General features: G+C 46.7%; 4 protein-coding genes across 4 annotated transcripts; 1 reads left to right on the top strand and 3 right to left on the bottom strand.

The window, feature by feature from the left end:
• Nucleotides 1-544: 544 nt before the first annotated feature.
• On the bottom strand, nt 545-6,199 carry jade3 (jade family PHD finger 3). The gene is made up of 11 exons (XM_049718947.2): nt 5,983-6,199; nt 4,448-4,507; nt 4,289-4,368; nt 4,068-4,225; nt 3,806-3,996; nt 3,518-3,729; nt 3,274-3,441; nt 3,095-3,211; nt 2,552-3,022; nt 2,357-2,474; nt 545-2,283 (listed from the first exon to the last, which is right to left on the bottom strand). Exons 2-11 carry the CDS (start codon nt 4,494-4,496, stop codon nt 1,463-1,465), a joined length of 2,385 nt encoding a protein of 794 aa, XP_049574904.1. The 5' UTR covers nt 4,497-4,507; nt 5,983-6,199; the 3' UTR covers nt 545-1,462.
• slc9a7 (solute carrier family 9 member 7) lies at nt 4,151-20,175 on the top strand. Its single transcript, XM_049718959.2, has 17 exons — nt 4,151-4,249; nt 10,729-11,290; nt 11,755-11,960; nt 12,032-12,109; nt 12,548-12,624; nt 12,804-12,916; nt 13,051-13,156; nt 13,489-13,630; nt 13,824-13,929; nt 13,998-14,086; nt 14,391-14,504; nt 14,576-14,687; nt 14,760-14,913; nt 17,139-17,202; nt 17,453-17,535; nt 17,688-17,793; nt 18,878-20,175. The coding sequence occupies exons 2-17, from the start codon at nt 11,023-11,025 to the stop codon at nt 19,115-19,117; spliced, it is 2,058 nt and encodes a 685-aa protein (XP_049574916.1). The 5' UTR covers nt 4,151-4,249; nt 10,729-11,022; the 3' UTR covers nt 19,118-20,175.
• rp2 (RP2 activator of ARL3 GTPase) lies at nt 6,582-9,671 on the bottom strand. Its single transcript, XM_049719176.1, has 6 exons — nt 9,510-9,671; nt 8,612-8,887; nt 8,153-8,545; nt 7,953-8,067; nt 7,713-7,798; nt 6,582-7,591 (listed from the first exon to the last, which is right to left on the bottom strand). Exons 1-6 carry the CDS (start codon nt 9,669-9,671, stop codon nt 7,508-7,510), a joined length of 1,116 nt encoding a protein of 371 aa, XP_049575133.1. The 3' UTR covers nt 6,582-7,507.
• A 337-nt stretch (nt 20,176-20,512) lies between the features above and the next one.
• On the bottom strand, nt 20,513-23,076 carry chst7 (carbohydrate (N-acetylglucosamine 6-O) sulfotransferase 7). Its single transcript, XM_049719110.2, has 3 exons — nt 22,175-23,076; nt 21,581-22,061; nt 20,513-21,045 (listed from the first exon to the last, which is right to left on the bottom strand). The coding sequence occupies exons 1-2, from the start codon at nt 22,973-22,975 to the stop codon at nt 21,594-21,596; spliced, it is 1,269 nt and encodes a 422-aa protein (XP_049575067.1). The 5' UTR covers nt 22,976-23,076; the 3' UTR covers nt 20,513-21,045; nt 21,581-21,593.
• Nucleotides 23,077-23,087: the final 11 nt, after the last annotated feature.

The raw sequence follows: 23,087 nt of genomic DNA, 5'->3' as shown, positions 1-23,087 counted from the left end.
AACGTTTGACCTGTGACAAGTCAACAGGTTATTTCGTTATGAAATGTATTTACTGCTAACATTACCATATAATATTACAAGTAAATGGGATTTGTTGACTTCCCCTCAAAACCCTTTAGTGGCAAAAAGTAGCCTACTAGAACATTTGAACTTTATTTGGAGTTAATCAGAGGGAATTAAAAATGTTAGGTGTGTGTTAAGTTTGATGCAAGTTTTCTAAATAGTCTTAAATATAACTTTTTAAGGTAGCAGGCGTGTAATTCGGTTCTAATCTAAGCTGTGGTAAATACTGCCCCCTATCGGTATATCCGTGTATCAGCACAACCTCGATTGTATTGCTCATAATTGTCGCTTTATTTCACACCAATACAAAACTAAGATAATGAAATAATTGTTTTATCCTAACAGGAATTTTTTAAGTTAAATCAATTTTAAATCTTTTTTACACTATTTACATTTAAGTTTATTCTAAAAATTTCAAAATTCCCCTACTCTTTAAATGGAAGACATTAAAAAAAAAAAGAGTATTTCATGCACAAGACAGTCTTGATTTGCTTCTTTATTAAATCAGGGATGAGAAAAGAAAAAAAAGTGAAGGCAGTAAATGCGACAGAATTTAGTGTCCTTTGTTGACGACACACATTGAAGAGGAACTCAACACAAATATTTTCTTTGCAATTGTTTAAACGACCCCACAAACCTACACATGATAATCCAATTGATATTGTGCTTTTGGAATTTAGCAGCAAAATACACCCCATTTTTCATCCAGCTCAGGTGGCGGCCATTTTGTCACTTGCTGTAAAATAGTCGTTTTTAATGTGATTTTCTTACAAGTGCCAAGATGGCTCCCTCCCAAGATGAATAAATATTAGTGGATTTCATCTTCCAAAAACACAAAATGAATCCAAATGCTGTGATTCGTTGTAAAGAAAAATTTGGATTGACATCCTCATTAACATCTTGGCAACAATTCTATCCATTTTATGAACTACTTATAGTTCAACAGTTTTCTCAAGGCAACTTTTTTGTTTATATAAAGAAAACAAAATATAGTAGAAATTAAAAATGTGTTCATTTTTGGCCGCTATTATTAACAGTGTTCTCCCCCACCGATTTGTTAACGGACTGAAATTTTCACAATGCTTTAATATGAAAGTATTGCTTTGGTGCCATTTTGCCGCCATTTTGATGATTCATTTATTCAGGCTGCAGGGAAAACACTGTTATTTTGATGGGTGTGGCTTAGTGACATCATCAGCTGGAGTCCTGGTGGGTGTTCTCATTTTGTCTTGAAATTTTTGGTCCATTGGTCAGAACACTGTACATCCAGCTGTGCGATGAGGAATGGATTGTAGTGAGCTGTTCAGTAAAAAGTTGTGCTACTTACAAACGTGGTGCTAATCAGTTAGCACGCTAATCTCGTATTTTCGCACAACGAGTGCAGCCGGGCAGTCTGTCGTCACCTTTGTACGCAGTGTGAGGTTGCGCCTAGCGACTGTCTCCCGCGCCCACTGCCGCCCTTCTGGCTGCTACCACGCCCCCTCCGGGTGACATCCGGCAGGAGTGGGCCGCCCTGGCGCCGCTGTCTCCCCTTGGCCTCGGGTTCCGAGTCACTGAGCTCCAGGTCGGGGCAGTAGCCGTCGCTGTCGTGGTACAAGAGCGCGTTGTTGGCCGACACTGCCTTGGGCCACAGTTTTTCCTTGCGGGCGAGCTTGTCCGAGGCCCGCATGTCCTCAGTGGTCCTTACCAAGTTCATGGTGGCCTCTTTGAAGGACCTGCCAAAGTGCTCCATGGCAGACTTACCAAAAGCACCTTTGTCCAGCGGTTGCTTTGGTATGTCGGGCTCGCCGGGTGTCTGACACGAGCTGTCTTTCTGCCCGATCAAGAGGCCATTTTTGGAGGTGCGCTCTTGCTCTGCTTTGCCGTTTGATGAGTGGCCGTGCAATGCGGAATGCAGCGACAGCGGCTTCCCTGCCAGCGGCTTGTCAGCCAGAGGCTTACCCGCCATGGGCTTGCCCGCGAGAGGCTTCCCCGCCACCCTACCGTTGGCACGCTCCTCTCGCCGGGCGTGCCCGTGCAGCTGAGGCTTGCCTTGGCCCAGACCCTCGCTGGCGCGCTCAGACACGTTCTCGCTGTTGTCCGGACACAGAGGCCCGTTGGCCGATTTGGACGCGGTGTAGGAGTTTCCCATGCTGGAGGCTTTGGGCATTTTCAGCTTCAGCGTGATCCTCGGAGGAGGCCGGAACAGAACACTCTCCACCGGGAAGGATGCAGCAAGGCCTTTGGAAACACCAAAGATTAGCGGTGGATGTGTGAAAGGGACTAAAAAGACTCTGAGCAAAGGGCGGCTCACCAGCAGAGGTCTCCTGGCTCATGAGGGTGACGTGCAGGTTGAACATTTGCTCCTGGGCTTTGCTTTGCAGCAGCTTGAGCTTCTCCCGCCGGCTCACCATGTAGCACAAGTTCCTCACCTAAACCGACAACACATCACTTGAGCACATTTTGAAAACACCTTCAATTGAGTTAAGTTGGCAAAAATGGCACTGACCCTCTCCAGGTCCTGTCGCAGGTGCATGAACATGCGCATTCGCGTGTGGATGCTATCCTGGTGCGGCTGGAGAACCAAGTTCTCCTCATCTTCCTTGGGTGCCAGCAGGGCCTTGTTGAAGTTGCTCTTCCTCTTCAGCTTCCAGTACTGGTAGACAAAATCCACCAGACGCGACGAGAGCCCTAGAGCCCGCGACACCTCGTCCGGCCGCACCAGCGCGTAGAACTCCTCCTCCAGTTCTTGCAGCCGCTGCGCCCGCAGGCCCACCTTGGTCGGGTCGGAGGGCGGCGCCGGAGGCTTTGCGCGTGCCGGGCTCAGGCCCACCTCGCCAGCTGCTTTCGGCTTGCTGTGCTTGAGGCAGTACGACTTGAACTTGACCTCGTCCCCCTCATCCAGAATCGTCTTCATCTCCAGGCTGTGCTCGAAGGCGCACGTCACGTGGAAAGGGGTGGTGCAGTTCTTCACCGAGCACTGTGGGGAGGGTCAAGTAGCACTTCATGCTTGAAACAAAATTAATATTATCGTGATCGCTGGCATCTTCACCTGGATGCACGCGCCCGTCTTGATTTTGCACACGCTGCAGATGAGCGACCAGCGGCTGGGTGGGATGTGGGACACTTTAGTGATGGGCTCCATCCTTTCAGGGCATGCGATGCTGACCTGCAGGGACAGACTGTGAGCCGGAAATCTCAAGAGAGGAGATGTTTCCTTTTTAATTTTACCTCGGGGATCCACAGAGCGCAGCTGACATGCGCCCACTTGGTGCCGGCGCGTGTCGCCTTCATGGCCCCGCCCTTTTTGGGGCACAAGAGGCACTGCGGGTCGATTCCCAGCACGCACGTGCGGCACAGCCAATTCCCGACGGGCACTTTGACGATCCCGTAACATGCCTGGAGAGTAAAAAAATGTCCTCTTGACACATCTGCTACATTGTGAGTTCATGATTTTTGAGTAGGGACAACCTACCTGGTGCACGCAGATGTTACACTTGTCGCAGAAAACCATGTCGTTGCCTTCCTCGCTGTCGGGCGAGCGGCACACGTCGCACACCACGTCCTCGTCGTACTCGATCCCCAGGCCCTCCACCGTCTCTATGGCGTGCCTCATGTTGTCGTGGCACTGGCCCTCCAGCGCCTCCATGGCACGCTCCATCGTCAGCTCGTCCACCGGCTCCTCACCTGGATGCCGCACGTGAGGGAAGCTGTAACGTGCCTGCCGAAATGACGTGGTGCCATCTTGAGCTCTGTAGCTCACCCATGCAGAGCAGCTGGGTGTTTAAGGTGTGCAGCCAGTAGATGTCGACGTCATCCAAGTCGTAGCGGCACATGGCCTCCGCCAGCTCCTTGATGTTGACGTAACCGGGCTCCACGGGGTCCTGCCCGGAGCACTGGATGTACTTCTTCTGGTGGCCGTACAGAATCTCTTTGGATTTCTCCGCAATGATCCTGAACATAAAAAAACGACCACAACCGTTAATTACTTCATTTTTTTCTTTCTACCACGTTGCCACTCGTACCTGACGGATGCTTGCGGGATGGTGTCCGGGCTCGCCAGAACCTGAACCCCTTTCTCCCATTCCTGCTTCCAGGTGTCGGCCAGCAGGTAGTACTCCTCCGGCGGGACGTGGTGCGAGTCCGGCAGCTTCATGGCGCTGATCAGGTCTTTTCGGAACACCTGCGAGATACGTCCAAAGTCAGGGTAGGCCCGAATGTTAACCACCGCGGCAGGGAAACTTACTTCAGCCGGTTTCTTCGGGTCGGAGGCAGGGGTGCCTGGTTTGCTGCCATACTTGTTGGAGCAGAAGGAGGTTGAGGGACCTGGATGGCACACGGCATTCAGCTATATGCACCCAAAAGCCGCCATTTTGTCATCGGGTAGTGTTGAGCGAGGACTCACTTTCATTGTCAGAAGTGTCGCTGCTGCTGGAGGTCCTGAGACGCTTCATCCTGTCACATCCTGCAGACAAGATGAACGCCGTACAAAACACATTGTTTACACTCGGACAAATTAACCTTGAGTTGGAAATTGACATTTCACGTATCGTGGTCAGCCAGTATGTTTCGTTTGGGCTTCTCTGGCTATCATCCCATGACGCACTAGTGTGTCAGTGGACAAAGTGTTGTTTAAACAACGTGGACATGCCTGACATTCCCCATGGGAGGGTGGACGTGGTCATTTATGTTCGTGCTACGCACGCAAACATTCAGCTATTTTCTACGGCACTTTCATCTCAGCTATCGTGACACCGATCCCAGACTCACTGACGATAAGAACATGTACTACACTGTCGACCCTTAGTTGTTCCACAAGCTATTTTTAAATAGAAATGAGGAGAAGGAGCTAGAGAGCACTTGACAACATCTGCTGTTGACATGAGGGGTGTCCGCAACAATGCCGACATTTTAAGACAATGCCAACATGACAATCTCAAGGATAGGTGTGCAAATGTTTTCCTCCGAGGGCCGCGTACAGAAAAATGGAGGCGCACAAGGGCCAAGTAGACATTTTAACAAGATGAAGTACCCCATCAGCCGGTTTTATATGGTTTATTTTTAAATTAATTTTTAAAAAGTGCTTTCTGGTAAAGGCAATCTGCTTTTAAAAAGCCTAATTTATCGAGTTAACATTCCAGAGTCAGAACTTTAAAAAAGTAAGTTTCGTAATCTACTTATTTATTTACTTTGTTTTTAAATACTGTAAATTATTTTGTTGTCTTTTGTTTGTATGTTTTGTAACTATTGAGTTATTGTAAGGCGACCTAAATTTAATCACTACTTTTCTTTTAACACAATTATCTGAAGTAGTACAATTAAGTACAGAGAATGACTATTTTTGGTACCTCTGCTAACCTTAAACTCAGTCTAGCACGTGAAAGGGGGGGCAACAAACTAGCAAAGAAGCTAACCAGACGGAGGGGGAGGGGTTGCCGGATGTGACGCCACAATAATGGGAACCCGCTGTTAAAAAGCTCGGAAACAATGAGCAAAATGCGACGGGCTTTGTTTACGTTGAGCCATGCGTGTCACGTTGGCTTTTAGACTCCAAGCGTAGCATTCATTTTACCCCCAGACATGATGCTCGGAAATAAAGAGGTCATAAATAACGTTTTTAACACAGCTTTGGCGCCGACTCCAGTCGACGCGTAGGAAGCGGGAGACGACGAGGGCCAAATCAAACATGGGCGCCACCACCAGCGCGCCGACATGTCACTTCCTTACAGAGGAGCCTTTAAAACGAGGGACAAGGTGGGGGGTAAACGTAGGATTTACCCGCCCTATGTGACCAAGCGACGAGGCAATCGTTCAAGGGGATTAAATATATCAAAAACGCCTCGTCAACTAAAAGGACGGCCTGGCTTTAAGAGCAAGCATCCACGGTACTCCGAGCCAGGAAACACACGGGGAATATTGTTCACGTTCCCACCATTTTACCTTCAAATCTAAGCGTTGCTAGGTCCGCTTTATCCCATCCGTACGCCGTCCAACGTCAAATACAGTGTATAGCCACAAAATGATAAGTATTTCTGCGTGGTAATATTTTAAATAGTTTTTTTTTGTGGGGGGATTCTGCTCCCGGGCTTGCAGTCAGTCGGCCCACCAACACGGCACAACAGCGCTATTGTACCGCGTGGCCCGCCGGGTCCTAAACTCTGCCGGTTTTGCTTCAATCCCCCCTCGTGGGTACGTTCGATTTGGACACCGGCGTTAGGCGCGGGGACGGGTCATTGAGCCAAATTCAAAACGCTAATCTAAGTCATGAGTTTTGCATTTAATACTGAAGAACTGTTTTTAAACATTAGTTTGGGTTAAAAAAAAAATATATTCACTGACTATTATGTCAAAACAAATACTGCAGGCCCTTCCATCCGTCTGGAAGATTGAGGTGCAGGTTAGACTAATTAATGTCATGAAATAATTTTAGTCGGAAGTGAAAGCTGCCAAGTGTGATTCATGGCTGAGTATTGCTCGGAGGAAGTCAGCAACTCCCACGCATTGTTCTAATCTACACTAAATATTAAAGAACAAAAATGAACTGTCACAAATGTAAACTTTTATTTAAAAAAAAAATACAGCATCAAACATCAATTGGTCTCTATACAAAAACATGTAACAAAGCATATAAAACACATTATACAAAAAAAGACTGCTCAAATGATGGCCGACAAATACAGCATAAACGTTCATTTATAGGAAAGGTGCGCTCCATCGTACACTTAAGTATCGTACACACGCGTGACAATCTTTATACATAAATACGAGGCATTCTTGTGCTCCCGATGTTCCAGGCAGTGAAAGAACCAACACTCGTGCTCCACGTTCACATTTTGACAGAAGCAAGCATTAAGAAATAAATACAAATTACAAATATACACCCAAGCACACCAGTAGTGTCAGGTAACCAAGTCCAAGTAGTTACTATACTATATCGTCCAAAACGAATTGGCCTGACAACCTTAAATATTTCAGACCAAAAATCTGCATTTGTGGGGAGAGCCAACAAGAGAGCAGCAGTAAGAATTAATTTTAACTCATTGTTGTGACGCCTGATAGCACTCGCCGAAAGTCGCAACCAACAAAAGTGCATTTCAGAGTCTGTGGTTTTGTTTCCTCTTCGGTTATTATTTTTCCAGGTTTTTTTTTGGGATACACAAGTGTGTCACTTCTACATACGCCACTTCTACATATGTCACTTCTAATGCCAGCAGCTAACAAACAGCAAGTGGTAAAAAAAAAAAAAAAAAATGCAGACAGCATGAGCGTGAATTTGCATTGATTGTGTAAATAACATGATCGGGCGGGCGCGCTATACATTCAAAGCTCCTTCGTCAGGTTAAACATTCCAGCTTGAGGTTCTGTTATTAAAGCAGGAGTAGCAGCAGTAGGTTTGGATGGTGTGTGGCCCACATAGATTGTACCCAAACAAAAGCTGCGTCCAAATATGTACAGACCTGACACCTCACAAGCCCATTTGCATGTCGGCAAAATTGAAGAAGTTGTCCACGTCACGAGACGATGTGTTCTTGTTGTCTGAGACAAAAACCTGTGGCGGGGGGAGGGAGGGGTATTACATTTCATACCATAACATTAAATCGGCCAGGAAATTATTTTTGAATTTGAAAATTTGTCCTGCAAATGTTTCACCGCTTTCCAATTGTGCTGACCTTAGTGCCAGGAAACACCTCGCTGGCTATGTTTTTGCAGGCTTCCACAACGCCGTCACCATTCAGCTCCAGAGCGATGACGGGACCTTTGCAAAGAAAAAAAGTCGTGAAAAACGATGCGCACCATTTCACGTGCGCATTTGAACTCTTGACGTCGCCCAGCCATCTGGTTTAAAAATTAAACGTGGCCGTTTGAAGTAAATGCTTGATTTGCTTTTGTGTGGCAAATCAGTGAGTGACCTTTGCTGATGGACTCCACGAGATCCTCGGCGTTGTTCTGGAACACACGCTTAACGTCTTCGGGCCGCATCGTCACCTCTTTGGTCTGGATCAGCACGAAATCTTTGGCAGTCACCTGATTGGAGTGGGCCAGTGTTAGGATGAGCAGGGGAAGGAAGAAAGGAACAAACACGCACGTCTTTTTTTGAGCCACCTCTCACCTCGTCGATCATTTTGCGTGCATTGGCGGTGGTGTACTCTCCGGCGAAGAACACAAACAGACAGGACTCTTCGCTATCCTTACGCCGGCCTCCTTTGGTCAGAGGCACGATGCTGCGCGACACGTCCGCCGAGATCCGGACCGCCTTAAAGTCAGAGTCGGCGCTGGGGGCCGGCACCGACTCCAGCACGGTGACGCTTTCGGGCAGCAGGCTCCAGTTGGTCTCGCCGGCCACGGGCGTGAAGTCGTGTACGTTGCTCCAGTTGTTGTTGAAGATGCTCAGACCGGCGTCCTTGAAGTGGAAGGCCAGCTCGGGGTAGTAGTACTGGAAGCAGCCAAACTTCATACCCGTGGATGACTCGATGATGGGCTGCGTGGCGCAGCAGAGGAACACCTGTGGCGACACGTTGTTAGTTTCTATGAAAAATAAAAATAGGTCAGAGTCCAGATCTAACAGCACCTCCATTTTTTTGCAGTCCCGCGTACGGAACTGCTGGCATGCCAGCACGCAACGGATATCCTTGCAGTCCCGAAAGAAGACGCTGCCCTTGACGGGGCCCAGCACGATGCGACAGTTAACGCAGTCGTCGATGGTGACGGCCGCCGCGTGGTCGAACACGTAGATGTCGCAGTTGTGGCAGTCCTGGATGACAAACTGTTGACCGTTCAGCTTCCCGGGGAGGCGACCCGCTGTCACGTCTTTGAGGCCTGTAAGCATGTAGTCTTTGGGGTCCACCTGGGCAAAGGCAAATAAAAGGGCTGGAGGATTTATAATAATTGTGACCCCCCCCCCATATTGTGTTAATAATGTTGGCCATTTACATTCTTGGTCATTCTGGTATTTTGAGGGATTTAACTGAAGTTTTACCACCATTAGGTCATGCTAAAATAAATACAATTAATACGCAGTAGCGTAGAAATAAATTGTTAGTTATACAATTTAAGGGCAACCCGGAAGTTGAACTGGAGGTCAGATTAAATGCGAGGTACATTTTCTAATCCCATAATGGTTTTACAGTTAGTGTTAAATTTAGTTCCACGAAGTGAGCGAGAGACGGTGCTAGGCCGATGGCTCGAGTGTTAAAGTCAAGACCTGGTGGCTAAGATTAGAATTCACTCGAGAGCATCTGCATGTTACCGCAGACAGGTAAAACTCAAATATGTCCAATTTTAATGCTAATACCCTTCGAATCGAGTCATTCGCCATTTGCAAAAAGTCACACGCTTACACGTCAACGTCACCACAGCGACACTTAAGGTAGGCTGTCATTACACGTGACGTGTGTCAACTTTTTAAGCGTAAAAAATATTTTGTATTTGTATTTTGCAAGAGTAGAAAATGAGAAAGCGTGGAGAACCTTTTCTCTCTTGTCCCAGCTGTACTGTTTCGGTGCCGCCTCGTCCGTGTTGTTGCCAAGGGGAACAGCGTTGCTGGTCGTCGTAGTTTCCAGCGTCGTCGTTGTCGGTTCTTCTTTTTCCGACGACTTCCGCTTGGATTTTTTCGAGTAAAAGCACCCCATTTTGGATCCTTTTAGTTTGGTTTTTGACGAGCTTTGCAGGTAAGATACGAGTGACTCAAGATTGTGTGAGGTTTACTTGACACAATTTTTCCCCCCTTCCCGTTTTCCCCTCTGGGTTGTGCAACCAATCAGCGCTGAGCAGGATATAGCAGCAGCCAATCACAGCTCTCAATTCGACGTGAGGTGGGTGTGTCACTTATGATGCATTCGGAGACGAAAAGTAAAAATAGTGTTTTGATATGCAATTTCTTTGAAGTTTAAAATACAATTTGATAAACTCCTTAATTTTAAATGCATTCTTTTATCTTAACTTTAGCTTTTAATATTACTGCATTACAACAAAAAATATATACCGCATTTGGATAAACCAATGATGAATTTTCTATAGGCAAACACGGATAAAAGCCTATAAAAATGCAAAAATCAACAACCCCCAAGCAGATTACTTAGCAATTTAAGCTACTTGTTCATTCTAATAATAGTTAATCCACGCCTAAGTGTGGAGGGTGTTTTCTAAACAGGCTTCTTTTCTGTGCAAGCCTCCTTGTCATTTCATATAACCAAAAAACCGCAACCCCCTGCTGCTATTTAACTTTAACATTAGGCAAATAAAAGTTTGAAAAATTAAACTACAGGACGAGTCATCCCTTGTCTGTAATTCATTACTCACACAGCATGCCTTGCAGCCAAAACTGCAAAATGTGCGCCAAGATTTCCTTAAATCATGGCCAAACAAGTATCCGTGGTGGGTAAACTTAAATCAAAGTTTGTTCAAATAGAAGCCAGATGAAGCTATGGGTTGGGAATTTGTAAATACTGTAGTAGGATTGTGAGGTATGCAAGCATGCATGCCTTCCAGTAAATCGACCAGTTTACGTGTCAGCTACGTGTCGCAAGAGCCACACAACCAAATAGTAACACTTTTAACGTTGTGTTCCATTTTATTAATCATATGAGCTTGCATCTTTCTCATGTTCACTCACCTTTACCAATGCAAGATTTACTATCCAGATAAATATGTGTCTATCTCTGTGCCACCATCTTTCTCTACTTTCAGGAGGCAAAGTCCATATTGTGAGCTTCCTGCTTGGAATTGGACTAGATTGCAAAATCAGCCAACAAGACAAAAAGCCATGACTCAGTTGCCTCGGGGTGATGTTGGTGGGCGTCTCCATCCGTGCACGACTGGTAAACCCCCCACCCCCCCTTCCACGCACACGATTTGGACACTGAGTCACGCAAGTCTACTGTGCCTTTAAGCGAAGGAGCTGAGCGGCGTGTGACCACGAGTCAAGCGGGGCTCTCGGTGCGTGCTTTCCCGCATTAATATGGCGTAGAGGGCGGTGTGAGTATGCAACATCCTCCCAGCGCCATGGCCGCATTCCTCGCGGCGACGACGACGATGATGATGAAAGTGATGGCGGCATCCGGGCAGGAGGACGCCGCCGCCGCGTTGGAGGACCTTGCCACGGAGAAGGAAGCCGAGGAGAGTCACCGGCAGGACAGCGTCAATCTGCTGACCTTCATCCTGCTGCTCACCCTCACCATCCTCACGATATGGCTCTTCAAGCACCGGCGCGTACGCTTCCTGCACGAAACCGGCCTGGCGATGATTTACGGTGAGGCGTGTAGCTTTCCATCCATCCATCCATCCATCCATCCATCCATCCATCCATCCATCCATCCATCCATCCATCCATCCATCCATCCATCCCATCCATCCCATCCATCCCATCCATCCCATCCATCCCATCCATCCATCCATCCATCCATCCATCCATCCATCCATCCATCCAGCTTATTGGGAAAATAAATTACTTTATTTACATTAGTGGTCGGAAGTAACAAATACTGTGTAGATTTCCAGTATTGCCAACTTTACAATTTGTTTTTCTGATGAATGTTTATTTTTACTCCCTACATTGGTGATCTGTACTTTTCTGTTAGTCTGAGATGTTCCTTTCCATAGGCTTATGATGTGGTATGCTTTGGATCATGAGATATTGGTTTCCATAGAAGGTTCCGTCCCATCACTTGTGCTCCTCACTGTTGACCGACTACCCCCTGTCTATCGTTTCGGTAGGCCTGCTGGTGGGCGTCATCCTGCGTTACGGCATCCCCGCCACCAGCTACCACAACAAGACCCCCCCCAGCTGTGCGCTGGCCAAAGGGCCGGCCAGCAGCAGCCTACTGCTCAACATCAGCGGCAAGTTCTTTGAGTACACCCTCAAAGGCGAGATCGATTCCCGTGACATTCACAACGTGGAGCAGAACGACATGCTGCGCAAGGTGATGTCAAAATAAACAACGCAAACAAAATGTCCTCAACTGACCCTTAGTGTCCTCTTTCTATCTCTTAGGTTACCTTTGACCCGGAAGTCTTCTTCAACATTTTGCTGCCTCCCATTATTTTCCACGCCGGCTACAGCCTGAAGAAGGTGAGATTCTTTTTATTTTTGGGATCACGTAAAAACACTTTCAATTTCTCCGGCAGCCATCTTTGTAGTCCTTCTTCACTTGGTTTACGTCCAGACTTGCATCGTGCTTTTAATTAAATAACACTGGACTATATAAAAAAATAAAACAGTCAAATTAAATGGAAAGAAACTACTATACTGCAATATCTGCGCGTTGGACGTGTACCTTTAAGGGGCGTGGCACTTGCCCTTTAAAACCATTACATAAGTGCTTACCGGGTTAAAGATTACATCGAGACGTGCTGGTGTTTGATCTAAACCTTGTCAGTTTGGGCCATCAAGTGTCCCCCCCCCACCCAAGCCACTAAAAACACACATGCTTGCAGTTTTTTGCTGACATCCAGGTCACGCATCCGGCACACTTCCCTGACTAAGCACATTTCTTATTCTCCTTTTTAGAAACATTTCTTCAGGAATCTCGGCTCTATTCTCACCTACGCATTCCTGGGCACGGCTGTATCGTGTTTCGTGATCGGGTGAGAGTCCATGAGATTTTTTTTTTTTTTTTTATGGTCAGCCTATGAGCAAAAGTATTGGGACCACACAACAATACAATGCCTTATATTGCCAGCATGTTGCAATATTACTACACTGGTTGTGCAATTCTATTTTTGGACCAACTGATGGACTCTAATCGTTTGTATTGTCGTCGCAGGAATTTGATGTACGGCGTGGTCAAACTGATGCAAGTGGTTGGCCAGTTGAGCGACAAGTTCTACTACACTGACTGTCTTTTCTTCGGGGCCATCATCTCAGCCACCGACCCAGGCATGAGACTTGACTAAAAATTCATCCATATTAGTAAAATTGTAGATTATTTGGAAGTGCTCTCTTCACATTTCCAAAGTTGTACAAGCACATACTTTGTACATGGCACATTAAATTAGATTTTTTTTCTTTAGTGACAGTGTTGGCCATCTTCAACGAGCTGCACGCGGACGGCGACCTGTACGCTCTGCTGTTCGGCGAGAGCGTCATGAACGACGCCGTGGCCATCGTGCTGTCCTCGTGAGTTTCTTTTTTTTTTCTCCAAACCTTTGTCACCAACAAGCACTTACTTAAATTCCTTAAAAAAATCCCCCCAAATTTCCAAAACAATACAAATACAATATTTACATACATAGGAAATAATTGACAGGCTATTGAAACCCATATGAAGATGTGTCGTCCTTTGGCTCCCTCTAGAGGCAAGAGTGCGTAACACCAATTGCATTGTCATGCTGCACATTTAACCCATGCAATGAATACATTTGAGTAAAGCAAAAAAAATCAATAATAATGAAAATAGCATATCTTTGTTTTTCTTCTCCATTGTCTTTTTTTTTCTTCCCAAATGTCAGCTCCATCATGGCCTACCAGCCCCGAGGCGCCAACACACACATGTTCGACGCCTCGGCCTTCTTCAAGTCCGTTGGGGTTTTCCTTGGAATTTTCAGCGGCTCCTTCATGATGGGTGCAGCCACGGGAGTGGTCACCGCTCTCATATCCTTTTCTTCAATATTTTAAGACAAGCTATAAAAAGTCTACACCCCCCTGTTCAAATGCCAGTGATTAGAAGAATGATTAGAAGATTGTTTCTATAACTGGAACAACTCACCAGATGGCGCCAAAGCAAGAATAGTCAATTGCAAAACGTCGGTGAAAACATTCCTTAACTGTAATCCTGGTTCTGAACGTGACCAAATTTACCAAGCTGCACTGCTTCCCCCTGCTGGAGACGGCCCTCTTCTTCCTAATGTCCTGGAGCACCTTCCTGTTGGCGGAGGCTTGCGGATTCACAGGTGAAGACGAAAAGCATCGTAATTATTTTATCACGATGGCCGAGTCAGCAAATCTCGTGTTCCTGCAGGTGTGGTGTCTGTGCTTTTCTGCGGCATCACTCAGGCCCACTACACCTACAACAACCTCTCCGTGGAGTCCACCAAGCGTACAAAGCAGGTAAGTGTTACCCTCCATGTTTTTTTTGGGGGTGGGGGGGTAGACGACCCACATACTCGCAGACATCAGTGGACAGTGTCCCCAATGGCAGATGGCCCAACGATCTGCCTGCTGTGACCTTAATCGCCACCAATCATCTGACAGGACATCCCTCCTGACTCTGCGGCTGTTCAGCCTGTACGCGGATTACACACACAACATGTTTAAATTGCATCGCAGGTCACAATATTAGGGACAGTGGTGCCACAGTTCACGCCGTTGTTCCTCATGAAATGACCTTTTTGCGATTTGTATCCTTCCGCAGCTCTTCGAGGTCCTTCACTTCCTGGCTGAGAACTTTATCTTCTCCTACATGGGCTTGGCTCTGTTTACTTTCCAGAGCCACGTCTTCAGCCCTATCTTCATCACGGGTGCTTTTGTATCCTCAAAAAACGCTGCCCAAAATGATTTGGGGGTCGTAAAAATGTCTTAACTAAAATCACCTGCCAGATTGCCATCTTCCTGGGACGAGCCTTAAACATCTACCCGCTCTCCTTCCTGCTCAACCTGGGCCGCCGACACAGGATTAAAGGAAACTTCCAGCACATGATGATGTTTGCTGGTACGTCTTTTCCTTCTTGACCAAATACGCACCTTCAAAAGTGTCCCAATCGATTGTGACCCTGATTTGCAGGACTACGTGGGGCGATGGCGTTCGCCTTGGCCATCCGCGACACGGCGACCTACGCCCGGCAGATGATCTTCACCACCACGCTGCTTATCGTCTTCTTCACCGTGTGGGTCTTTGGAGGCGGGACCACGCCCATGTTGTCTTGGCTGCACATCAGGTGACATGTCACGACACGCTATATTCACAACATTCTCATTCAGTTAAGAGCTCAGTTGACCAATGAGGCGAGACGTTCTCTGATTGGTCGTCCAGAAGATGGTGCAATTTCCATCTGTATGGTTCTGCCTTGGAATTCCTGCATATTTAATTCCTGCATTCTGATCCACCCCCAAAATGTTAAACCCATTTTTTTTTACAAAAAAAAAAAACGCTTCACTTTCCAAGTACCACCATAATGACCGACATTAAAATACAGAAGCGTAGCGGGCCCAAGTGTTCATCAAAACAAGACTTAGATTGTATTCCTAAAAAGTGTCTCTGTATCATTACGCAAGATTTAAACATCAATACCGCATAACAATAGGGATTATTTTTGAAGTCTGCTGAACTGTACTTAGCTTGTGATTGGTTCATGTACTGCCAGAGAGAAACTGCATGCACACCTCGGGACTCGTTGAGTTTGATGACTAATGCTTGCTTCTAGCCTCTTATTATGAGTATTGCAACGCACACAAACACACGAGGGAGAGCTCCTAAAGCGGATTAGGCATCTGCGTGTGCAAAAAAAGAGGCCGTGTTTAATATGACTAATGCAGCCTGGGTGCGAGGAGGAACCATTGTGTTGCCGTGTAGCACTGCCAAAATCTCCCCCTCTTGAACCGGTTGCCATGGCAACGAGGACATGCTGCTGCTGTAAGCGCTACGTTGCTGTGATGATGTTCGTGGCCATCAGAATATTTGAAATTCTGTCAGTAATAAATCTGATATTGTTTATTGCAATACAGATTAATTGTGAAAAAAATATATCATTTTTAGTTCCCTATATAATACCAGTGTGAATCATAAACACAATTAATAACCCCTCCTTATCATTTTCACATCTTATTTATGTGTGTGGAAACTGTGAAAGAGGAAGGCGTTGTTTTGACACAGCTTCCGCCATTTTGGGCCGCAAACCAAATAGGACGTGATGAGAAATCACGGACGGCTATGCCGAGACTGAGCGTGGGGCCTTTTTTTCAGGGTCAGCGGACGAGAGGAAGTCAGTGGAAGAGCCTCTTATATAAGCGAGGACGTGTGTTTGTATCTACGTGCGACTTATCTCCCCCTCGGGGGGCCCCATGTCGTTGTCTTCAACTCATGACGGCCTTGTTTTATGTTTTTTTTTGCGCCTTCTACGAATGACCCTTCACCACTCCCAAGATCCTGTGTTTGTGAATATTCAACCTCCAAGCCAGTTTCGCTTAGCCACACGGAATTTATCCATCACAAGTAAACCCAGAAAGAAGTCTCAAAAAGTCCCATCCCGAAAAGTTAACACTAAGTCTGCCATTTTGCTAATAAAAACGCTAATAACTCGATGCTACGTAGTTAGCTCTTGACTGAACGTCCTCTTCGCAAGTGAAAATATTTAGCCCCCGAAGCCAGTTTCAAGTAGCAACAAGAAATTTGGTCGGCTTGTCTATCTTGAGAAACTACAGGAGAAAAAAGTCTCAAAGTCATTCCTGAAAGAACAAAGAACGGCTGCCATTTTGATTGGAAAGGCTTGCTGTTGAATTTCAGGCTTGGGTCTTGATCAACATAATTTAATTTTCACGTAGTTTAGTGAAACTAATGTCGAGTCAAAGCGAGTGATTGTTTATAATAGAAGGATTTATGGATGTTATTTTGCTTTCAAGTGGCTGCCAAGGGAAAAGAAAACGTGTGGTTGCCATGGAAACCTAAAAACAACTGCACCAATTTCCTATTATTCATTGCTTGCGGAAGTTCATAGAATGCTGCACTTGTCTCCTTTCGGCTCCCATCCAAAGAGGCGATTAGTCGACTGCTCCCAAATTTATGTGAATTAAAAGTGCCCCTCTTGAAAATCCTGCTTGGCCCAGTTTTAATCCCCTCGTGGTGTTAGAGACACTAGAGGGGCAATTATTTATACACATGAGGCTCTGACATGGATGTTTTTTTCCCCTATGCAATACATTTTGCTAGTGTGGTAAACGATATTTCTTTTTTTAGATATATGGAAAAAAAAAAACTTTTTTGGGACATGCAACTCGAACGACTTGTCTAATCTCTGTTCCGGCATTGTTTGCAAACTCAGAAATGTGTGTGTTGTTGAAACAGGAAGTTGTGGCTTTAAAAAAAAAATAAAGACAACACATTCGGGGTGTGTAGTCAGCATAAAGGTCTAAAATGAGAATCTGATTTTGTCTTTCTGTGTTGCAGGGTGGGAGTGGACCCAGATCAAGACCCGCAACCTTGTATAGACACCTTCCAGGTCCTACAAGGGGTGAGTGGGATATGGAATGATTCATTTGCTAAGACGTACATTTTGCAGGGCTTACTTATGCTGACACTTTTAGTTGTGCTTCTGCAACTGAGGAAAGGAAGAAGACCCGAAAATAGTTCAGCCCGTCAAATTAACAGAGGCCAGGTTCTTAAAGAGACAGGACGCCTTTAATTCTTGCGAGTGATCTGATCATTTGAATATCAAATATGGAATTTTGAATGTTTTTTTTTGTTATGTTTGAAATGTGCAGGATGTCCCCCAGGGTGGAGGACAGAACAAAACCAAACAGGAGAGCGCTTGGCTCTTCAGGATGTGGTACACCTTTGATCACAAGTATCTTTTTTTTATGATAGGGAAATAATAATAACTGTATTTATATACTTATGGATTCAAGATAAGATTAGGAGTTAGAATCAGAATGAATGAGAAGATAAATAAGGTAAAGTGACCGAATGGGTGAGTCTTTTTCCTTAAGAGCCGTTCAGCTACTTGAAGCCCATTCTGACGCACAGCGGCCCCCCGCTCGCTTCCACGCTCCCCGGCTACTGCGGACCCCTGGCCAGCTGCCTGACCAGCCCACGCGCCTACGAGGTCAGTCAACAACTTCTCCGAACAAACCTACTTTTTGAATATGGAAGCCTGTTTGTGCCAAAGTCAAATTTTAAAAAAAACAAGCAAGTACAGAGGCAGTTAAATAGAACCTTCATCGTGAATACATTTTTGAAAATCCAACCAAACATATTGGTCACATTTGTTGCTAGGCAGAATTCATGAAGGATCATTAGGTATTTATTTATTTATTTATTTATTTATTTATTTATTTATTTATTTATTTATTTATTTGCAACATTTTACACAATAGCTTGTGGCTAATGCTAGCATATGAATCAACTGTAATGTGTCACAACGTAGCAGCGTAGTAACAAAAGCGCATCTGAGGCGAAAAATCATTTGTCTTTAGCCTCAGGAAGTCTTCCCTCGGGAATACTGAAGCCTTTTTCACTGAGGAGAATCGGAACGTTGTCCTGGTGTTCCCGCCTCCTGCCAGCAAATGCGTACAAAGGGGAAAATGGATGGTCAAGAAGGCTTTTTATTTGCGTGGGCACAAAGGGCCTTTTTTTTCCTCTGCTTCTCTGCACTCCCTCAACGATCATCTAAGACACTGCATGTGCTTCATCTCATGGGAAAAAAAAAACTACTTCTCACCACAGGCTAATAAATTCTCAACTTTTCGCTTCTACTTTTCCGCTCTACATTTGTCCCATTGTGTTCCCGACGTAATTGTCCCGTCCGTCCCCGCCAGTTTTCCGACGTCCCGCTGTGTCCTGCGGCCCGCTATTGATTGTCAGCTATCAATGAGAGAGTGAAACCTCGCGTCACAACACAGGCAGGAAATGCTCCGATGAGTGTCATCGGCATGTGGCCTTCAGATGAAATAGAACCCGAGTGTCGCTCAGTAGGGCGCGGACCTCCTCCAAGCCTCACTCCGTGTTTGTCCAGCTGTTTGCTGAATGTTTCCTGGTTAATGGAAAAAGAACAAACTCCAGGGGGGGGGGGGGAGTTCTAGAAATGGTGTTACACTTTCCTAAACAGAAGACAAACTTCATGTTGATTAAATCTATTGGTGTTTGCTGCTCAATCCCATCCCATGTTCACCCCGGATCTCCTATTTCAGAACCAGGAGCAGCTGAGAGACCCGGACGGCGACGACGGCGACCTGTCCTTCACGTTCGGCGACGCGGCCATCGCCACCAACGGGCTATCGGGCGAAGGCGGAACGACAGGGTGGAACGCCAACGGAAAACGCAGCGGCAGCACATCCGAGGAAGCTCTGGAGCGCGAGCTGGACTCCCGAGAGCAGGAACTGCTGAGCCGAGGAACCCGCTTGGTTTTCCCCATCGAGGATCACATCTGATAAGCGCTCGATGTTCTTCCAAGATATGTTTTATTTTTGTCAAATTAGGCCAAATATGACTTTGAACATTAATAACGTTGACCACATTGTCTTAAAAAAAGAGAAAAACTCAAGATGAAGCATCAACATTTCCTCCGCCGAGGAACTTGTTGCCATCGTGGATTTCTCTGGAATGTGAGTAGACATCAGCCCATGATTTCGCAACGATTATCATTATCAACTTCAAAATATCGGACTATGGGGCAGGGAATGCATTGCCCCTCCAGACATCTCTGTTAGCACGCCACCAGCTGACGTGAGATAACAAAAAAAGCTTTGCCATAATGAAAATTAGTCACAATGACCAGCTTTGTTATGTCTTATGACTGTTAACATTTGCAGCTGCGTGTCTCCGGGCTTTTTGAGCCTTGGCGGAGGTCGTACATCAAGCCTAAAAAAGCATAAGGGCGCGGTTATTTTTATTTAATTTTTTTTAGACTATTATAATGAAAAATATCTGCATGAAATCCTGTTTGCTGGTTAAATCCCCGCCCGCAGACCCAAAATTTAGTTCAGCTTGTTTGGCACTTTAACATCACCAGCCTTATTATTACTGACCGATAAAGCATTTTTTTTTTTTTTTAAGGGCTGCAGGCAGCAGATTTATGAAAACAAATTCCCCCAATAATCCCTTTGAAAACCCAAATGTGGACATTGGCCTAAAGGTTTAATTAGTGATCCCTCCCCTAAATAATTCTCAGTAAACAATTTGATCACAAAAGAGCAAAAAGTATAACATGGCTTGGCACGAAGATGACTTTTTGTAGCAAAAGAGGAGGAAAAAGGGCCTCAACGTGATGAAGATGCATGAGAGGCTTCCTGTTACGTAACGCCATGCAGTTTGCGGCGGGGGGCTGCCGCCACGCCACGCCACGTCACGTCAGGCTGTCACGCTTGCATGCAAATAATTGTCCCGAGCGGCGGCCAAGTGTGACCGCTGCTAGTTGATGTTTCACTGTAACGGTCTTTTCAGGACAAAGTAGCACTTGCAAAAGAATAAACGCATTTTTGGGACTCGATTGAACCTCAAACTGTTTGTTGTACTTGTTAGCATTGTAGCCAAAGTAAAGCTAGTGATTAGCAATTTTGCTTTAAACATGTTTCAATTATGCGTGAATACGGATTTTTTTTCCGATATTTGGCAGGATAAAATTCCGATTTCTTGCTTTTGACAAATCCTTTATTGAGGTCACTTTAAATAGTTCATGTCGCCTAAAAAGTATGACAAAACAAAAAAGGGCCAACTTGTAAAGTTGATCATCAAAACATCCATCTGGATGCAGGCCATAACATAAATGTTTTGAACACAACACGATGGATATAAATAATCAGGATTGCAAAGGGGCTGGAAAATTCACAGTAAATTTTTCAACCCTAATCAGTACCATTTGTTTTTTTTTTAAAGTCATTGGAAGGACAGGGGTTGGAAAAAAAAAGTCCCGCCCATGTGAGTGTTTTGTCAGTGTGGTGCTGCAGCAGCTGTCCAGATTCTTCCGGGGCTAAGAGGCCTTGGAATTAGGTGGAGGCGGGGGAGGAACAAGACTTCCTCACGCAGGCCCCTCAAAGCACACACATTGGAATCTCCTTGAACTTTCCAGTTAGCGTAGTTAGCAGATCCACTTAGCTTAGTCATGCCAAGGTGCAGCTGATGCTGCCACCTCTGATCCACCCAGCCTTTTGCAAGGATTTAGAGTAGGTAAGGTTAGTGCGACTAAAATCGAGCATTTAATGCACAGGGAAAAGTGGTAAGAGGCTCCCCAGTCTTTGAAGCATTCCACTTTTTGGTTTCTTCCTACTCCTGGTCATGGTCTTTGTGCGCTTGGCTGCTCCCAGTCAGCCATGCTCTAGCTGCAGTTGGCCTTTTGCCCTCAGCCTCGACTTGCAGGCCCCTGTAAGAGAATGTATTTTGACGATAAACTAATGGAAGAATTTTTTTAATACACTTTAATGCAAATAAAATTGTATCTTATTATTCGATGAATCGCTAAAAAAATATTTGATCATTCATATTTAGCACAAGCTGAGATACGTTTTCTGCGAGAAAATAACGGAATGCTTGCAGGCCTGCTTTCCTCAAGGCTCCGCCTGTCCGAAGCTGCCGGTGACATGCTGGTAACCCAGGGAGGCGTATAGCCTGTCACGGCCGGCCGCGGACAATGAAGCCCCTTCTAAGGGGCACGAGCGCGAGGGCCCGGGCGACACCCTCAGCCGGCCGCGGCGCCGACCCCCGAGGCAGCCACTCAACAATGACACCTTTATCAGAAGAAGGCAGAGCCAAATAGCTCACACTCGGATGGAGTTAATCCCCGTACGGTATTTTCAACCTGTCGCTGACTTTCACGCCAAATATCCACTTTCAAAAAGTGAGAAGGTATGTGTTGCCTTTTTCAGTTTGATAGTGCCAAAGTTACAAACTCTTCTCACCGGTACGGTCTCCTCATGTGGTTTTGTTCGCGCCGTGCTTGGGGTATCCCAGCTGCCACATGACCTCGCTGCAATAGGCTTCCACCTGGTTGATCTGCTCCACGCTGAGCCTCTCCCTCCAGGCATAGATGGCCTCCTTGGCGTCCCGTGATGAGATGAGGAAGGGCCGGTCCGATGAGTAACCGCGGCCATGGGTCATGTTGAGGGCGAAGCTCTCTAACGCCGGCGAAGAGGACAGGTTGGAGAAGCGGTAGAGCTTCTTTAGCTCTTCTGTCGGGTGCAGGACCAGGTCCTCGTAGCGGACTCGGTGGTAGCTACGGCGCACCCAGGGTGGCGCGTTGGTCACCAGCATCATGTCACCCAGCCAGTTGTCGCAGATGAGCTCCATGGCGCTGGAAACGTAGCTCTCGGCTCGGTTCATGCGGTTGTTGGGCACAAGCAGACGCTTGTACTTGTCGTTGTGCTTCTTGCTTCTCAGCACCTGGAGGAGCAGAGCAGATTTTTTACATGACTAATATTATAGCGGCTAAACTATTTTTTTTATCTATAGGGTACAGATGGATCAATGCCCCCACACTACCACCCAAAAAATACCTGGATGCTCTCCTTCACCAGAGCCTGCTTGGACTTGAGGCGAGAGTTGTGCACGGCTCTCGGGTCGCGAAATAGCTGCACAATGTGCAAGTTGACACCCGGGTCCTTCATGAGGGGCACCAGGGTGTTGAGATCCAGAACCCGCACCCCCTTGATGACCATCACCGGGTACTTCTTGCACTCCCGTTCCAGCTCACGGATGTCCCGCTTGGGGCATTTGGCGCAGCGGTCCTCCTGCACCAGGCCGACATGGTGGCGCTGGTGGGCGTCGCACAGCGGCTCGGAGCACACCACCTTGTTCATCTTCCAGCCGAAGATGAAGGCGGTGGTGAGGTTCTGTGAGCCGGCGTACAGCTTGAGCACGGAGAAGTCGCAGCGGAATAGCGCGCTCAACATGTCGCGCACAGCGCCCTGCAGGCTGCCCGCGTCACCGGGGTACAGGGCCTGCCAGATGTGCCACATGGGCTCGTACAGGTAGAACACGTCCGGGTGCTGGTTGAACAGCTCGCCGAGGAACGACGAGCCGGTCCTCCAAGTGGCGTGCAGATAGATGTGCGTGCGAGATTGGACGGGGCCGGGCGGCTCCGTGCCGTTTGCGCCATCCACTTTGTAGCCGTGCTCCCACAGCAGCGCCACGGCATTCTTCAGGTCCGAGCAACGCGACTGTTGCTGCTGCAGAAGCCCGTGCTTGGCGCGCTGAATCGAGCGCTCCCCGAAATCGAACACATAGGGGATGAGCAGGAGCAAACCCGTGTAAGCGAGGATCAGAATCAAATATTTCTTCTGAAGCCTCCTCTTCATCGCGCTGGCTTGCACGCGTCGCTCGCTGGAGCTCCGCTCGTTTAATGTGCGTGCGTGCGCCAAGCAGACGACTCGTGTAGCAGACTCAAAATCAAGCGACGGGGAGAGAGGC

Source organism: Syngnathus scovelli, chromosome 10 (assembly GCF_024217435.2).
Source record: "Syngnathus scovelli strain Florida chromosome 10, RoL_Ssco_1.2, whole genome shotgun sequence".
NCBI classification, from domain to species: Eukaryota; Metazoa; Chordata; class Actinopteri; order Syngnathiformes; family Syngnathidae; genus Syngnathus; species Syngnathus scovelli.
This window is presented reverse-complemented; position numbering and strand designations above follow the sequence as displayed.